Here is a 15,845-nt window from a genome sequence, read left to right as displayed (position 1 = left end):
ATTTACCATCAATAAAACAATTTTAAATTTTCGTTTAATTGAAATTGTTGAAAAATAATCTCGAGCCTCGTTAAACCCCAACCCTTGCTCGCCGGCATTTCGGCATTTAATATTAATTCGCGCATTAGTTAAGCCATTATTAAGTTTAGTATAAATAATAGCAAGAGTCGATTATGTACTCGCCATTTTGGCTAAAACGATCTTTTGTTGTTTGTTACCATTAAAATTTCAAAAATACAATCAGCGAGGTATCGAATAAAATAAATATGTTCTATCATTTAAAATTGACAAGTAAATGGGCCACCTGATGGTAAGTGGTCACTGCGCATAGGCATTGGCGTAAGAAATGTCCCTTACACGGTTAATTCGCCACCAATCTTGGGAACTAATATGTTATGGCTATTTCATAGTAGTAGATGGGACTGTTTTCTTGTTTCAATATTTTTAAAGCGTCATTTTTCAACAGTCGCGTTTTAAACTTACTATTTTTAGCTCATATATTTTAATTCATATTTTTAATTAATGACTCCTGAGGACGCCATATTTAATTGAGCGTAACGTCACACAGCTTATAGCGAATGATCAAGCCGCCACCAATCATAACTCATTTGTCAAAAAACGTGAATAAACATACCGGTCAAAATCTTAACTCTCATTTTTGCTTCGCCGTAGTCGGGTAACAAAACGAGTTATGAATCCCTTTATTTTCAAATGAAATTGACATCGATTGAGTGAAGATGCTTAAACCGTTAACTTACCTAGTTAACGATTTAAGTTGTAACAAAATATAATAGAGAAACAATTGATCATACATATGTTTATCATCACGAACTTGTTTGCTTGAAAGATTAACAAATCTCCTATAGTCAATCCTCGTGTAATATTAAGCTAGGGGGATGAACCTTGGAGAGGGGAGGGGCGTGGCCGGAAGCGGAAGAGATCCGATATTGAATAGACGCGTGCTTTTGTTTGCTTTAAACTTTATCGAATTTGTTTTAACGTGAAATTGAAATTGTAGATCCATTGTCGAATTGTTGACTTATGTATATGTCATGTGAAAAGTTAAAATGCTCTAGTATGACAATAATTTGTTCATTTTTTGACCAGGAGTCCAATATCAATTAAAAAGTAATTAATCGTTACATTAAGAATTTAAGGACATTTTATCGAGACACCAACGGAACTAATCAAGTTGGTTAAATCGAAAGAAAAATCGATTTCACACTGACTGAGCGCAAAAGCAAAACAAAAGAAGCCGGTGAGAGATACGAGGTGTATGGTCAGGCCTATTTTGTCCACAGGTAATCGCTACAAGGCCGAGATGGCCCAGTGGTAGGAACGCGTGATTCTTAACCGATGATCGTGGGTTCAAGCCTGGGCAAGCACCATTGAATTTTCATATGTTTAATTTGTGTTTTAAATTCATCTCGTGCATGATGGTGAAATAATCAAATCAATCGTGAAGTAACCCACATGTGTCTAATTTTTCATTGAAATTCTGCCACATGTGTATTCTACTAACCCGCATTGGAGCAGCGTGGTGGAAAAAGCACCAAAAAAAAAGCCTTCTCCTGAAAAGAAAATCGCTAACAATATAACATTTACCAAAGGCCGAAAAGAGTAAATATTAAAGAACCTTAGATTTACATACTCCATGTGATTTGTAAATAACTATATTATGAACTACAGACAGTTCTCGACTAATATATCCCATCAATAACATAAATGTGAAATGAGAGCCAAGTTCAATATGTGCTTTGCTTGTTGACTTCAACGACAAAAGAAGTGATATCTAAATGGTTGCCGAGTTCCAATGGTCAGTCCTGAAATTTATTTATAGCAACATAAAATGTAATTTCTTCTTATAGCTTAGGAGAATATATTGAAGCCTAAGGTCTGACTTGAATAGTTTTCATTTACGAATTATATTTCTAAGTTCTGAAGCTGTAAATTGTTATTTTATTCTTCCGAAAATTAGGCTTGCTGGTAGAAACTAGCCATCGAACATCGGGCTCTCCCATGACTGTTTCAGTAGGCACTTTATAATAATTAAGAAACAACACTATTCCATTTAACGATTTATATCAAATTAAATTTGAAACGTTTCAATAAAAAAATACCTCTATTTGAAAGTCCGAATCACGAATCCATTTTGCAATTTTACTGGTTTTCATTTTACTGGTGGTAGGGCTTTGTGCAAGCTCGTCTGGGTAGGTACCACCCACTCATCAGATATTCTACCGCAAAACAGCAATACTTGATATTGTTGTGTTCCGGTTTGAAGGGTGAGTGAGCCAGTGTAATTACAGGCACAAGGGACATAAAATCTTAGTTCCCAAGGTTGGTGGCGCATTGGATATGTAAGCGATGGTTGACATTTCTTACAATGCTAATGTCTAAGAGCGTTGGTGACCACTTACCATCAGGTGGCCCATATGCTCGTCCGCCTTCCTTTTCTATAAAAAAAAAAAAGCAATGAAAGTAGCTGCCCGCCCCGACTCTGTGAACAGTGCGGGTGAACTGACAGTTTTATTTATTGTGATGTTGTTAAACCATCCAGATATCCACTCAAACACACCCAAAAAATATTTGAAAATCAGCCAAGTTGTTTAGAATGACTTCAATGATATACACACGTATAGCCGAATTATATGAGTGTGGATTTAAGAGGGGGATCAGGTGTTGAAGCAAAAAAGTGCCCTTGCTTGAGGCTCAAGCTTTATGCCACATTAAAATCGGTTCACTGGTTTAGCCGGAAAAGCGTAACAGACAGCCCCAGTTACATCCGTATTCATAATATTATATACCGTTATTTCATGTTTTCCATTGTGCGGTAATAAGCGACGCCAGAGAAAAAAAAAAAAATGAGAAAAACAAATGAATGACTGTTTTCAAAACTCAAATGTACCAGCTAAATGAATTTATAAATTTGAATTTGGAATTCTCAACCAAAGAGGCGATATTTCAGATCAAAGTGTTAGTGTTCAAACCTAATATTAGTATATAACAATACAGCAGTTCAGTTGCAATATGTGTACAGTCGAAATAAAACACAAGAATTACACACACAATGCTTGGTTTTATTCGATAAACAGATCACCGATCGACTTCAAAATCTCGTACCTTCCTTGTCTTTACAAAAATCACATAAAGTATCAAAGTACAATATTTATATTGTCAAATCAATTCATTAATCAGGAAAATATAATATTAGCTACATATAAAATGTAATTATTGTAAAATATAACAAATCGAAACACTTGTAAGCACAAAACGATACTTTTAATGTCTATGGGCGGTGGTGAGCAATTACCACAAGGTGATGCTTTTGCCCGGCCGCCTATATATATATATATATATTATAAAAAAAAACCAGATGTGTCGTAACGACCATTATCCTTACATTTTAGGCCTTCAAATTAGCGAAGTGAAATGTAACGTGCGATACGGAATTGGCCTTAAAAAATTTTAATTTCACTTTATAAAAGTAAACAAGTTTTACTTTGTTTAAATAATAATTCTCGAATAAAAAAGTCAAAGCCGCAGGCAAAGATCTGAGCCTCATGATACGATTTTCACCTTTACGTGGTACGATTTTGATGAGATTTTTAAAGTACACAATAGCTACAATTTCCCATTACATCACAATGCACGTCACGTCAGCGCGTCGTCACGGAATATATACAAATTTGTAAACCCCCACGCCTGTTGCAATTGATTGAATTTTATGACGAAACTAGCAATGCGCCTGCTTCCTTCGAACACATTACATTACACTTGAATAATATGTTTTATGAATAATTAAAAAAAAACACTTTAAAAGTATATCTGGGGGCATGTCGGTTAAAGGTTGTAGGAGTATAACATTATAGTGCGACCCACGGGTCCAAAGCTGTGACGTTCAATGTAACACTGCCTTCTGCCGCGCGCGGTTTTACCCGCATTAAATCGAGTAACTTTCAGTCGAACAAGTGCTAAATCGAAAGCGATTTGAATTGTCTGAACGGAATTTCAATCACATTGAACTAACGTCAAGTTACTCAATTAGATATTCGCCATTAATCTGAAAATTATACTGTTCAATATTATATTGACAGATAAAAGTTAATCAACAAAGCTTTGAGTGAACGCGATATAATCTAATTTAGTAATTTGAATTGAATTGATTTAAAATAAATACCATTGTTAAGAACAAGCGAGGCTTATGAAGTTTAAAATTCTGAACGCGTGGAGTGTCAGCGTATTGAACCGGCAAGTGACATCGAATATTTTGCTTCGATTAGATTTGCGTGACGTGCTTTACAGACGAATGAGCTGATTATATTATATGTATACGCCTGTTACACTTCCACGACTAACTATTGAACCGATTTTGATGTAATTTCGGATAAAGAAAACTTTGTAACCCAAGGAAGTAGCCTCCCACAGTCTCCTAACACGCAGGAAAGCTGCGACCGGAAACTAGTAATCTATATGTATAAGAGAATACCTGACTGAATTACATATCAACGCTCGGCCCAAACTGCTGGGGCTAGCTGCTAAGCACCCTGAAAATTTGTTACTGTTACACAGTAGGGTAGAACTAAGGAAGGATATTTGTAAATTTAACCCTTAAGGTAAGTGATGAAGATAATGTCTCACGGTAGCGGTAGCATGCACAAGAGATCCCGTGGCGCTCCTCGTTAAGGCGGAAAAGGTACCTGGTTTTTAATGGGTATTGCGATGTTCGGGGCGCACTCGGCGCCTTGGACACCGGCGAGTCCCACATATCCCCCAACTGTTCCCGTGCATTGCACTGTTCCTGTGGGGAAAATGATGAAAGTTTGTATGAAAATCCTTCATTTTTAAAGGATATTGGTTTTAAGCAATCCTGAATTATGACGCGAGGAGCGCTGGGTATTTATAAACGCGGATGTTTTAAGTTTTTTTTTTTAATACTTCATTATCTTTATTTTTGGCGACTTCAAAACGAATATCGGCTTTATTTTTTTTTTGTATGTTCCTCGACATCTTAGCTCATTGTAAATTAATAGAAATACTATTCTTAACTTTTTTTTAACTTACATGAAGGCTAATTTATTTTGTATCTTAAATAAAATCATGTAATAAAAATATGTAATAATAACACTGATTTTTCTAAATGTAGATCTTGGCATAACATCAAATATCACTCTCTAAAATATGAAAACAGAAAGTATGATTTTATAATTGAATAATGCTAATAAATCTCATCAGGTAACCGAGTTCCCGCGCTGAGCTCGTCGATCATTTCCGACGCCATATTGAATTTCTATCCACAGATAAATTAAGAAAATGAATTTTACAAACGTCAAAACGTCGAGAAATATTGGTAATTATGAGAAATATTATGAATGTTGTTTTACATTTTAATCACATGAATTAATTATTTGCGCACCCTTATATTAAATTTAATAGCTTCAGTAGATATGTATTTATTTGAGATGATATTGCCTATATATACTCCTAGAAAGTATAGTACTGTAGTTATAATGTATTGTAATACTATAAAAATATTTTTTATATAAGCAACCCTTAGCATAAGGTATGCGACCACGGCTAACCTTTGTACATAACCATGCGATGTATTAAATTAAACCGCATTACACCGTGGACCGTTCTTGATGGTAGGGCTATTGCAAGCCCGTCTGGGTACTTGCCACCGACTCTCACAACACAATCAACTGCATAAAAAAATGCATTAAATTCAATCAAGTTGATTGTTAAATATTTTTATCTAAATCTATACATATAATAAATCTGTGACTGTTCGCTGTCTGTACATGGAAGGTATATGAGTAAAACTATTACCGGGGTTCCTTGATCAACGCAATTGAACCCAAAACAATCATTGTTAGAATTTTTGTCTGTTTATCTATTTGTCTGTGCGTTTGTGCACGTTCTTATTATATATATAAAGTTTATAGATATATATTTGTTAATTGTTAGTTGCGGTTTAATAATATATATATATATATATGACGGCGGCAGCGGTGGCCGAGCGATAGAGCTGTCTTCTTCTAAATTCGGTGGTACGGGGTCCATCACGATATTGTATCAATAATAACTTAATGTTACTTACATACTATATAATGTTACCTAACAAGGATTTATTGTTACAGATCACAATACACAAGTATAATTAGGTACTAAATAGGTAAACCGACAGTTTCGCCTTGGAGGTGTGGACTGGTCGGTTTCTCCAACGCAACCCTTCATTTCTCAAATGCAAGTGTTTTTATAAACAGTCACCCCACTCCCCAACACGACTCTCTCCACGTGACTTCAACAACGAAAGAAGTCACCGCGTTTACCCGTTACTACTATAGTCAATTCGGCTACTTTTAATTAAAAATATTGTTTTTCCACGACATATATATAAATTTTAATACTATAAAACTAGCTGTGTCATGTATGATTCCAATTGCTTACCAAACCAATAAATACAAATATCCCACGAAATAATATTAAAAATTTTCTATATACAGAAATATTACTTGTCTGCTCTTAGCGATTTCTTTAAGTTACACGCGGATATAAACGCGGGCACAGCTAGCTACTTTAATAATATATGGCTTTGCTGGTAAGAAATATTAACCAACCTTTACATCGGCGATGCGCCACCAACCTTGGGAACTAAAATGTTATGTACCTCATGCCTGTAGTTACTGGCTTATTCACACTCCTAACCCGAAATAACAAAACTGCGTATTGCTATTTGGCGGTAGAATATTCGATGAGTGGTAACTACCCAGACCGGCTTAAGTAAGTATTAATTTGATTCGACAAGTCCGTACTTGAGTGTGACGTAGTCTGGTTAAATAAGAATGAAATCTCAAAAGATAAAGTTTCGTTACCCTCGAGTGACAAATTAATTCCGGATATTACGTTGACTGACAATCTTTTTCGTGCTTATTTTTGCTTCGATTGATTTTCTTTTGGTTCACTTCTACACCGACTTTAAAAAAGGAGAGGTTCTCAATTGTATTTGTATAATTGTTATTATTGGTCCTTATAATATATTATACAGTTTTTATTTATATAACTTATACATACGTATTAATTGTCACTGACTTAACTGACCTTACTCACACGCAGCCTTGAAGCAGATTGTCAATACTTATGAAAGATATCGAGATTAGATCATAGACAATTTTAGTACTTTTTATAGTTTTGACATACTCTTAACTTTTCAAATTAATTCGTTCGTATCATAATCTGGCATTGATAAAGAGCAATTTCCATAGCTCTTTTTGCACTTTTGACACCTTTATCACTTTAGGGGTTAAACTTTCAAAAATACTTCCTTGTTGCTGACGTGCTGTAAAAGGAACCCGTATGCTAATTTTCATGGTGTAGCCCCAGGAGTTTGGGCAGTGCGTTGATATGTCAGTAACTTAGTTATTCTTTTATATACGTACAATTACATCAGTTTTTGATTGTTTTATATATTCAGACTTCGAGTTTAACATTTTCGTTTATGAACCAATTTTAATAATTCTTTTCGCGTTGGTTTCAAAGCTCCAAGGTGTGCCCATCTCTGTCGTAAGTATTAGAGATTGTTAGATTTTATTTGAAGCGTATATATTTAAAGAAATTGAAGTTTTAACAAATACCTCATTATTATTTTAGTTTGAATGATACGTTTTCTTCTATAAAAGTATAACCACGGTGAGCCTGTAGATTGTGGTGAATGATAGACGCAGCGGGTGTCCGCCGTGATCGATACATCATTATGACTGAATTAGATAATGTACACGAAAACAAAACGTTGAACGCGAGTTTCAGCTTCGTCATATTTTGGGGTTATTTACTACAAACAAACGTTGATAATACCTATTTATTGTTGTCATGTATATGTACGAATTTGATAGTTATTTACTCGCGGTATTCTACCATACATATGTATATTATCTACTGTCACTTTTCAACAAGTGTATATAATATGTATATATTTAGCTCTTTCACAAATGACTTCGTAGTGTCATCTTTCGACGTCATTTCCTTTTCATCTTTTTGAAGTGAAAACTTCTTTAGGCGCGTTGCGCTGGCTTATCGTAGGGGATAGACTCGTGGCTTCGCGTCACCGACATGCTAATGTTGATATAATGACATCGTTGAAAGTACAAATAATTTAAGTATTAGGGAAAATTAATGAGGATAATAATGATTGAAATTTATGTAAATACTAACAGTAGGTACGTACAAAGAATATAAGTGTGTTTTAACTATTATTTATTTAAATTAAGCTGTATTATTATTTTGTACCAAGTTTGCGACGGATTGTATTTTGATGAATAAAAAGATATATGATAAAAAGGGATAGAATTATTACTTGGAGTGTCAATAGATGTGGAAATTGGATAAATATATTTTTTTTATTTTTATTATTTTTTTATAGAATAGGAAGGTGGACGAGCATATGGGCCACCTGATGGTAAGTGGTAACCAAACGCCCTTAGACATTGGCATTGTAAGAAATGTCAACCATCGCTTATAGCCAATGCGCCACCAACCTTGGGAACTAAGATTTTATGTCCCTTGTGCCTGTAATTACACTGGCTCACTCACCCTTCAAACCGGAACACAACAATATCAAGTATTGCTGTTTTGCGGTAGAATATCTGATGAGTGGGTGGTACCTACCCAGACGAGCTTGCATAAAGCCCTACCACCAGTATATATTTAACAGTTTCAAGTTTTCACTTCTATCGGAAGTCTACGACTGCCTGACATTTTTTAAGAATATTTGCAATGACCGTATTTCTAAGGAATTGCTAATATACCTATTTACATCACCTAATTAAGCGTACAGCTTCTGTAAAGAGTGGGGACGACAATAACCCAAGACGTCAAGATCGGACCTGCAATTTTTACATTGCTAAGCGGCCCGTAACCCATTGAGCTATTGACGCTGAATTCAATTGCCGCTTCAAAAACTTAGAAGGCGTTTCCTTCACAAAAACAACTAACCCCTTTAAATTTTAACTCAATGGGTTCTGTAACAGCTATATTGACTCACATCTCCCGTCGCGTCGCGGCGTCCCAGCATCCTGCGGGAGGAAATTGTGGAGAAATTGAATATCGCTCTGTAGATTTGTACGTTCGTAAGTTCATTTGAAGACGCGCAACTTACGTATTCTTATATGCGTTCTGTTCATATGAGCGAATCAAATGGCGATTGGCAAAGTACTGGGCTATCTTAATATAATTTTCTTATGTACGTGTGTTTGTTACCGAACACCTCCTAAACGGCTAGACCGATTTGAATGATGTGTATAGCAATGGGTTTCTGGATGTTTTGAAAACACTTGGACCCGGTAGTTGGCGCTGCTGTCGATATGTCACTAAATGAAAAAATGTCTATGGACGGTATCTGCAGGGTCTACGAGAAATTTGTATAAATTATTTTTATTTTATACTAGCTACCCGTCCCGGTCGGCAGAATAAGGCTCTACGTAAAACGTTTATATATTACATATCCCATCAAAACATAAATGTGAAATGGGTGCCAAGTTCAATGGTTAGTCCTGAAAATTATTTATAACAATTTAAAATAACATTTCCCTTATGACTTAGGATAATATATAGAAGCCTAAGGTCTGACTTGGCTAGTTTTCATTTCAATAAAATAAAAACTTACAGCTTGAGAACTTGTGATGGCTATAATATAATTCGTATATGAAAACTAGCCAAGTCAGACCTTAGGCTTCTATATAGTTAGGCTTCAATATAAGTTAAGTTATAAGAAAAAAAAAAATATTTTAAGTTGTTTTAAAATATTTTATGTTGTTATAAATAAATTTCAGGACTGACCATTGAACTCGGCACCCATTTAGATCTCACTTCTTTTGTCGTTGAAGTCAACAACCAAGGCATGTACCATAATATTGAACTTGACTCTCATTTATGTTTTTGATGGGATCATTACTTTTCGTGCAGAAATTATCTAGTATCTTTATCATATTATTATAATTTTTCAATTAATTGATTCTATTAGGAACACTTACTTATTATATTATTACCTGTAATGTAATAATCAACAATCAAACCTGAAGACAGCCGGTCTTTATGTGGAGTTAGTACTAGTCGACTATACTTTAGTAATAAGTACTAAAACTGATGTTTGGATTAACAAAATTAAGAGTGGTATTCCACTCGAGATGGCCCAGTGGTACGAACGCGTGAATCTTAACCGATAAACGTGGGTTCGAACCCGGGCAAGCACCTCTGAATTTTCATGTGCTTAATTTCTGTTTATAATTCATCTCGTGCTTTTCGGTGAAGGAAAACATCGTGAGGAAACTTGCATGTGTCTAATTTCATCGAAATTCTGCCACATGTGTATTCCACCAATCCGCATTGGAGCAGCGTGGTGGAATAAGCCCCAAACCTTCTCCTCAAATAGGGAGAGGAGGCCTTAGCCCAACAGTGGGACATTTACAAGCTGTTTTTTTTTTATAGAATAGGAAGGTGGACGAGCATATGGGCCACCTGATGGTAAGCGGTCACCAAACGCCCTTAGACATTGGCATTGTAAGAAATGTCAACCGTCGCTTATAACCAATGCGCCACCAACCTTGGGAACTAAGATTTTATGTCCCTTGTGCCTGTAATTACACTGGCTCACTCACCCTTCAAACCGGAACACAACAATATCAAGTATTGCTGTTTTGCGGTAGAATATCTGATGAGTGGGTGATACCTACCCAGACGAGCTTACACAAAGCCCTACCACCTGTTAATTTACTTTATTCCACTCGTTATATATTCACGTGAAGACCTTAAACTCCACATAAAGACCGGCTGTAAAAGTTACGAACAAGAACATTTTCTTGTTTCATACTTCTCGGTGCGTTAATTTTTTTCAATCTCATTTATAATACTTTTTCACAGTTCAGGAACATGGCCTCCGCTTGAGGCGACGGTGGCGGTGATGAGATGACTCAACCACCGTTCTTGCCTTGGGGTATTCCCTATCACAGGTAACATCGAATTTTATCATCAACTAGCTGCCTTCAGCATTTTGTAAATAAAAATACTTATTTTTTTAATACAGATTCACGTTTTAGTTTTAAAAGGACACGATTTCCTGTGAAGGTATCGTTTGTAGCCACAATAATTAAGGCACAGGGGAAGACATTTAAGTATGTCGGAATAGGTTTAAGGGAATGATGTTTTTCTTATTGTCAATTGTTTGTTGCCCTATCTAGATCCGGGTGCGACGAAAACCAGTAATACCCCACGAAAATAAAACAAATACAACATTTTAGATACTGAAATACTATAAGCCTGCTCATAGTTATTTCTTTAAGTTATACGCGGGTGAAAACGCGGGCACAGCTAGTCGTAATATACGCAGTGAGCCCGTAAAACACTCAGTCGCCATGTTTTTTTTTCGACAATCATCGTCATATGATTGATGACGTCACAACCTACACAAAACCATAAAGAATTTTACATCAAAACCTTTCTCAGCGCTGTGTCCGTTGGTAGGACGTGCCGTGTCAAAATTCATTTGGTAGTTTTTAAGTTGCCTGCGTAATAATAATAACAGAAAATATCTGAATTTCAGGGAGCCCCCTGTACCGCGCCGGGAGGGCTACGATCACGGACATCTACAAGCACACGCGCAAACTCATACGTCCGTGTACACACATCGGCACGCGCACGAACACACACATATAGACACGCATCAGACGCAGTAAGTATAACTTAGTTGCTGTTCCTGCTATATTACAGAGTAAGAGCTGAGCGTTTTCTATTCAGTTAATGTTGCTAAGAATATTCTAGAAGGAGAGATCCTTCTGGAGCATTTGAATCGAAAATCTGAAATAAAAATGAATAATGAAACCAAAACTCTTGCAGGTGTAAAGGCGAAGACGATACAACAGAATATAGAGACTACATGCAGAGGTAAGATAGGAATTATAATTTTAATAGCTCTTCGCTTGCGTCATAATTCGGAATTGTGAAATACCATTCCATAGTTTTTTTCCCTTCCTACATTTTTAACAATCCTTAGTGCAAAGCTACTGTTTAAAAGGCCCCAGTAGCTTGGGCTGTGCGTTGATATGTCAGTTATTATTTTATATACATATGACAGCCTTGCTTATAAACGCTGTTTAGTGAATCATTAGTTAAACAATGTCGTGTCTTTTTCTTTCAAATGTCAAATCAATAATGACAGAAAGAGAGAAATAAAATGATTAACCAATCAGTTCCAAAGCAACGTTCATAAGGAAGAGTTAAGTTTTATTTAATTTCATATTTAGTTCAAAGATTTAAAATATTTTTTTACATTTAAAGCACTTGGTGCTTGATGAAAGTCTAGATGGCCAAGTGGTTAGAACGCGTGAATCTTAACCGATGATCGTGGGTTCAAACCCGGGCAAGTATCACTGAATTTTCATGTGCTTAATTTGTTTTTATGATACGTCTCGTGCTTGACGGTGAAACATCGTAAGGAAATGCATGTGTCTAATTTGAAATAATAATAATTGAAATTCTGTCACATGTTTATTCCACCAACCCGCATTGGAGTAACGTGGTGGAATAAGCTCCAAATCTTTTCCTCAAAACAGGAGAAGAGGCCTAAGCCCAGCAGTTCATTCACAGGCTGTTACTGTACTAGGGACATGAATTTTAAACTCCCACAATTGTCTATGAACGTGCTTGAAGGATTAAAAATCTTTGAAATTTTGCAAAATATCAATATTGCTGAAAATATTTTTTTGTAAAATCAACAAGTCTCAATGAATCAAACTTCCAGATGCAGTAGTTATGGCAAGTGCTCCGAAGAACAAGAAACATCCGAGACTAGAGAGGAAGCTGTCACTAGCAGCGCTGAACCCTGGGGAGACAGACTGGGTACTGTCAAACAGCAAAATCTAAATATTTTTTATTTAATGGTCATTTCACGCACACTGGTTATACAGTGGAATTAACTCCAAACTTTCTGCTCAAAGCGAAAAGAGAGGATTTAGTCCAGCAAATATATATCCTGTCTTTCCAGTGAGCAGTTCCCATTGCAGCGTGGGTACGTCCCGTACTGATGCCGCATCGCCTCACCAACATGTATCCACGACGCATGCAGGTACGTAGCTATCGACTGTATAAAGACAGTAACTCAATGTTGCGGCTTTACCACCTCCTGAAAAAGGTACAAACTGCTTCTGTTACTAAAATAAAAAAAAAATTTGTAAAATAACGTTTGGATGCAAAAGCTTAACCCGAGACTTCGCGCGTGCGATATTAAATTTGTGACCAAAATACGTACTTGTGCGTACTTTATACTTATTTATAATATCAGGTTCATCTGGTGGGCGTAGAGGGGCTCTACAATTATGGCAGTTCCTCGTGTCGCTACTGGCTGAAGGAGCGCGATGTGTCGCTTGGACCGGCAGGGGCCTGGAGTTCAAATTGCATGAACCAGAAGAGGTTTGAGAAAATACAACAATCTAATACTATTACTTAGAAATGTCCACGTTTTTGTCGCGCTTTAAATTGTATAACTATGATTAAAGTATCTGGTTTTTAACTTTGCTTAAAATGAATTAGCCATTAAAGGAATAATAGGTTTTCCTAGTCAGGAATTAAACAAAAGTCTAAATTGAAATGGTAGAAAAGAGTAACTATATAGATTCTTGACGATTCTAATCGGTAGAATCTACATTCCGAACCGTTGGTAGTTTTACATTCAATAAAATCCTGTAAAATGACGCTTATTGTAACAGCCCTTAAACAAAGTATATAATTACATTTTGATTTTTGATTTTGTATACTATACAACAGGTTGCAAGACGATGGGGCGCGCAGAAGAACAGGCCAGCAATGAACTACGACAAACTCTCCCGTTCACTCCGATATTATTACGAGAAGGGCATCATGCAGAAAGTTGCAGGTAAAATGTTTCCTCCATTGACTTTGGTCACGACGGACCACAACGCTACAACAGAGTCTATCCAACGGAGATATTATAGCGCTCGAATGTTTGCGTAAACAGATATACTTGATAGAATCGCCCTCTATCGACCATTATCGGTCTCGACACGATTGGTTTCCCAGGCACGGGAGTGGAACACTACCAACTTCAAAACTTCGACGAGCTATAGAGCATTATTTCACAGCTAAGAACTTTTATTGACCTGACCCGGAGCTTAACTCAGTGCCTTGAAATCGGCAGCCTTATGCGCTAGAGTGAGCTCTAGCAATTTTACTATATTATTAACAATTTTTTAAAAGGTCTTTAGCTAACGTTTGTCACACAGCAATTAGGTATACCAAAAAAATATAACAAATATTGAATTAAACATGTAATGTTGTTTTTTTCAGGTGAACGCTACGTGTATAAATTCGTTTGCGACCCAGAAGCACTATTCAGTATGGCTCGCCCCCCAACTTATGATGTCATCTCTCAGCTTTACTACCCCCCCTACATTCCCGGTAGTGCACCACCAGCCAGCACCAGTATACCCACCACCAGTGACTACCAACGGCGGTTCTACCCGGACAGTCATTATGATCCGTAAAAGTATTAACTTAGATTATTGCAAAACATATCTTTAGAGTATGTATCATTTTATAATTAATAATAGAATACTTTTAATAATAAATAATAAACAAACATTTATATTTTCTCTTCTTGAACAGCTGATGTTAGGTATTTAAAAAAAAAACACTAAATTTCCGGTGCCGCACGCGCAATTTATTTTTTGTATACATAAATATCGATAATTTTTCAAATTATTAGATTTTAATATGAAGAATAGTATTTAATACAAAAACATGCAGTCATTACTGCCGATAGAAGTCAAAACTCGAAATTGTTAAATATATTTGTCCGATTTCTACATCTATTGGCACTCGAAGTAATAGTTCTGTCTCTTTTTATCACAAAGTTTTTTATTCATCCAAATACACAGTATGTCGCAAACTCGGTACAAAATATTAATACAGCTTAATTTAAATAAATAATAGTTAAAACACACTTATATTCTTTGTATGTACCTACTGTTAGTATTTACATAAATTTCATTCATTATTATCCTCATCAATTTCCACAATAATTAAATTATTTTTACTGTCGACCATTTCATTATGTCAACATTAGCATATCGGAGACGGACCCACAAGTCCATCCCCTACGATAAGCAAACGCAACGCGCCTAAAGAAGTTTTCACTTTAAAAAAAATAGAATGTTTTCATTACTCTAGCAGCCATACACTAGCGTTCCATACGGCTGTCACGTGTGTTGTTGAATTTCTAGCAGCACAATCATCAATGTTTGTTCCGCGCGCTCCATCTACCTCTAGGTATAATCTGAGATATCTGTGCTCTGTGTGTAAGTTACTCTAAGATTATTTTCTAAGTAAATCTAAGTTAAAATTAAATCATGCAAATTAACAATGTATGTAAGTAATGTGTTCGCGGTTCTTTTTTGACATTAGGTTTCAAAACAAACATGGCGACACTGACACGATCTAACGTCATTTTCCCGCTTAAATCTATTCGTTATATCTATTTACTTGAACTTATTTAATGTATAAAAAAGGAGTTTGAACTTTTGTGTAGAGGCGGCATTAGGCGACTTCTGCCTTTAACAAATACAACTTATACGCGTACAATTCAGATATCAATATTAATTTTGAATGTATTTGAACTCTGTGATGAGTGTATGACAGGTAATCTCTTTCGCCTGTGCCTATAATATAAGGAAGAAAAAAATTATTAATTGACATTTGACGTTATTCTTTTTCAATTAGACCTAAACCGAAAACTAATTTCTAAAATCTTGTTTATTTTTAAAAAGATGTTAATAATTTGT

General features: G+C 35.8%; 1 protein-coding gene across 1 annotated transcript; it reads left to right on the top strand.

Annotated features, from left to right (window-relative positions):
* Positions 1-10,959: 10,959 nt before the first annotated feature.
* LOC126779867 (ETV5-related protein Ets96B-like) lies at positions 10,960-14,549 on the top strand. The gene is made up of 8 exons (XM_050503987.1): positions 10,960-11,003; positions 11,594-11,722; positions 11,887-11,934; positions 12,791-12,888; positions 13,034-13,114; positions 13,331-13,458; positions 13,813-13,921; positions 14,353-14,549. Exons 1-8 carry the CDS (start codon positions 10,960-10,962, stop codon positions 14,547-14,549), a joined length of 834 nt encoding a protein of 277 aa, XP_050359944.1.
* Positions 14,550-15,845: the final 1,296 nt, after the last annotated feature.

The sequence above is a fragment of the Nymphalis io genome, chromosome 30 (genome assembly GCF_905147045.1).
Source record: "Nymphalis io chromosome 30, ilAglIoxx1.1, whole genome shotgun sequence".
NCBI classification, from domain to species: domain Eukaryota; kingdom Metazoa; phylum Arthropoda; class Insecta; order Lepidoptera; family Nymphalidae; genus Nymphalis; species Nymphalis io.
Note: the sequence above shows the minus strand (reverse complement) of the source record. Positions and strands in the feature narration are given on the sequence as shown.

What these genes read in the sequence shown, in the direction of transcription:
- LOC126779867 (XM_050503987.1), top strand. Translation starts at nt 10,960, where the DNA reads ATGACTCAACCACCGTTCTTGCCTTGGGGTATTCCCTATCACAG. An exon ending in TGGGGTATTCCCTATCACAG is followed by an intron (nt 11,004 to 11,593) that starts GTAACATCGAAT and finishes TCTGAATTTCAG; the next exon opens with GGAGCCCCCTGTACCGCGCC. An exon ending in AATTGCATGAACCAGAAGAG is followed by an intron (nt 13,459 to 13,812) that starts GTTTGAGAAAAT and finishes ACTATACAACAG; the next exon opens with GTTGCAAGACGATGGGGCGC.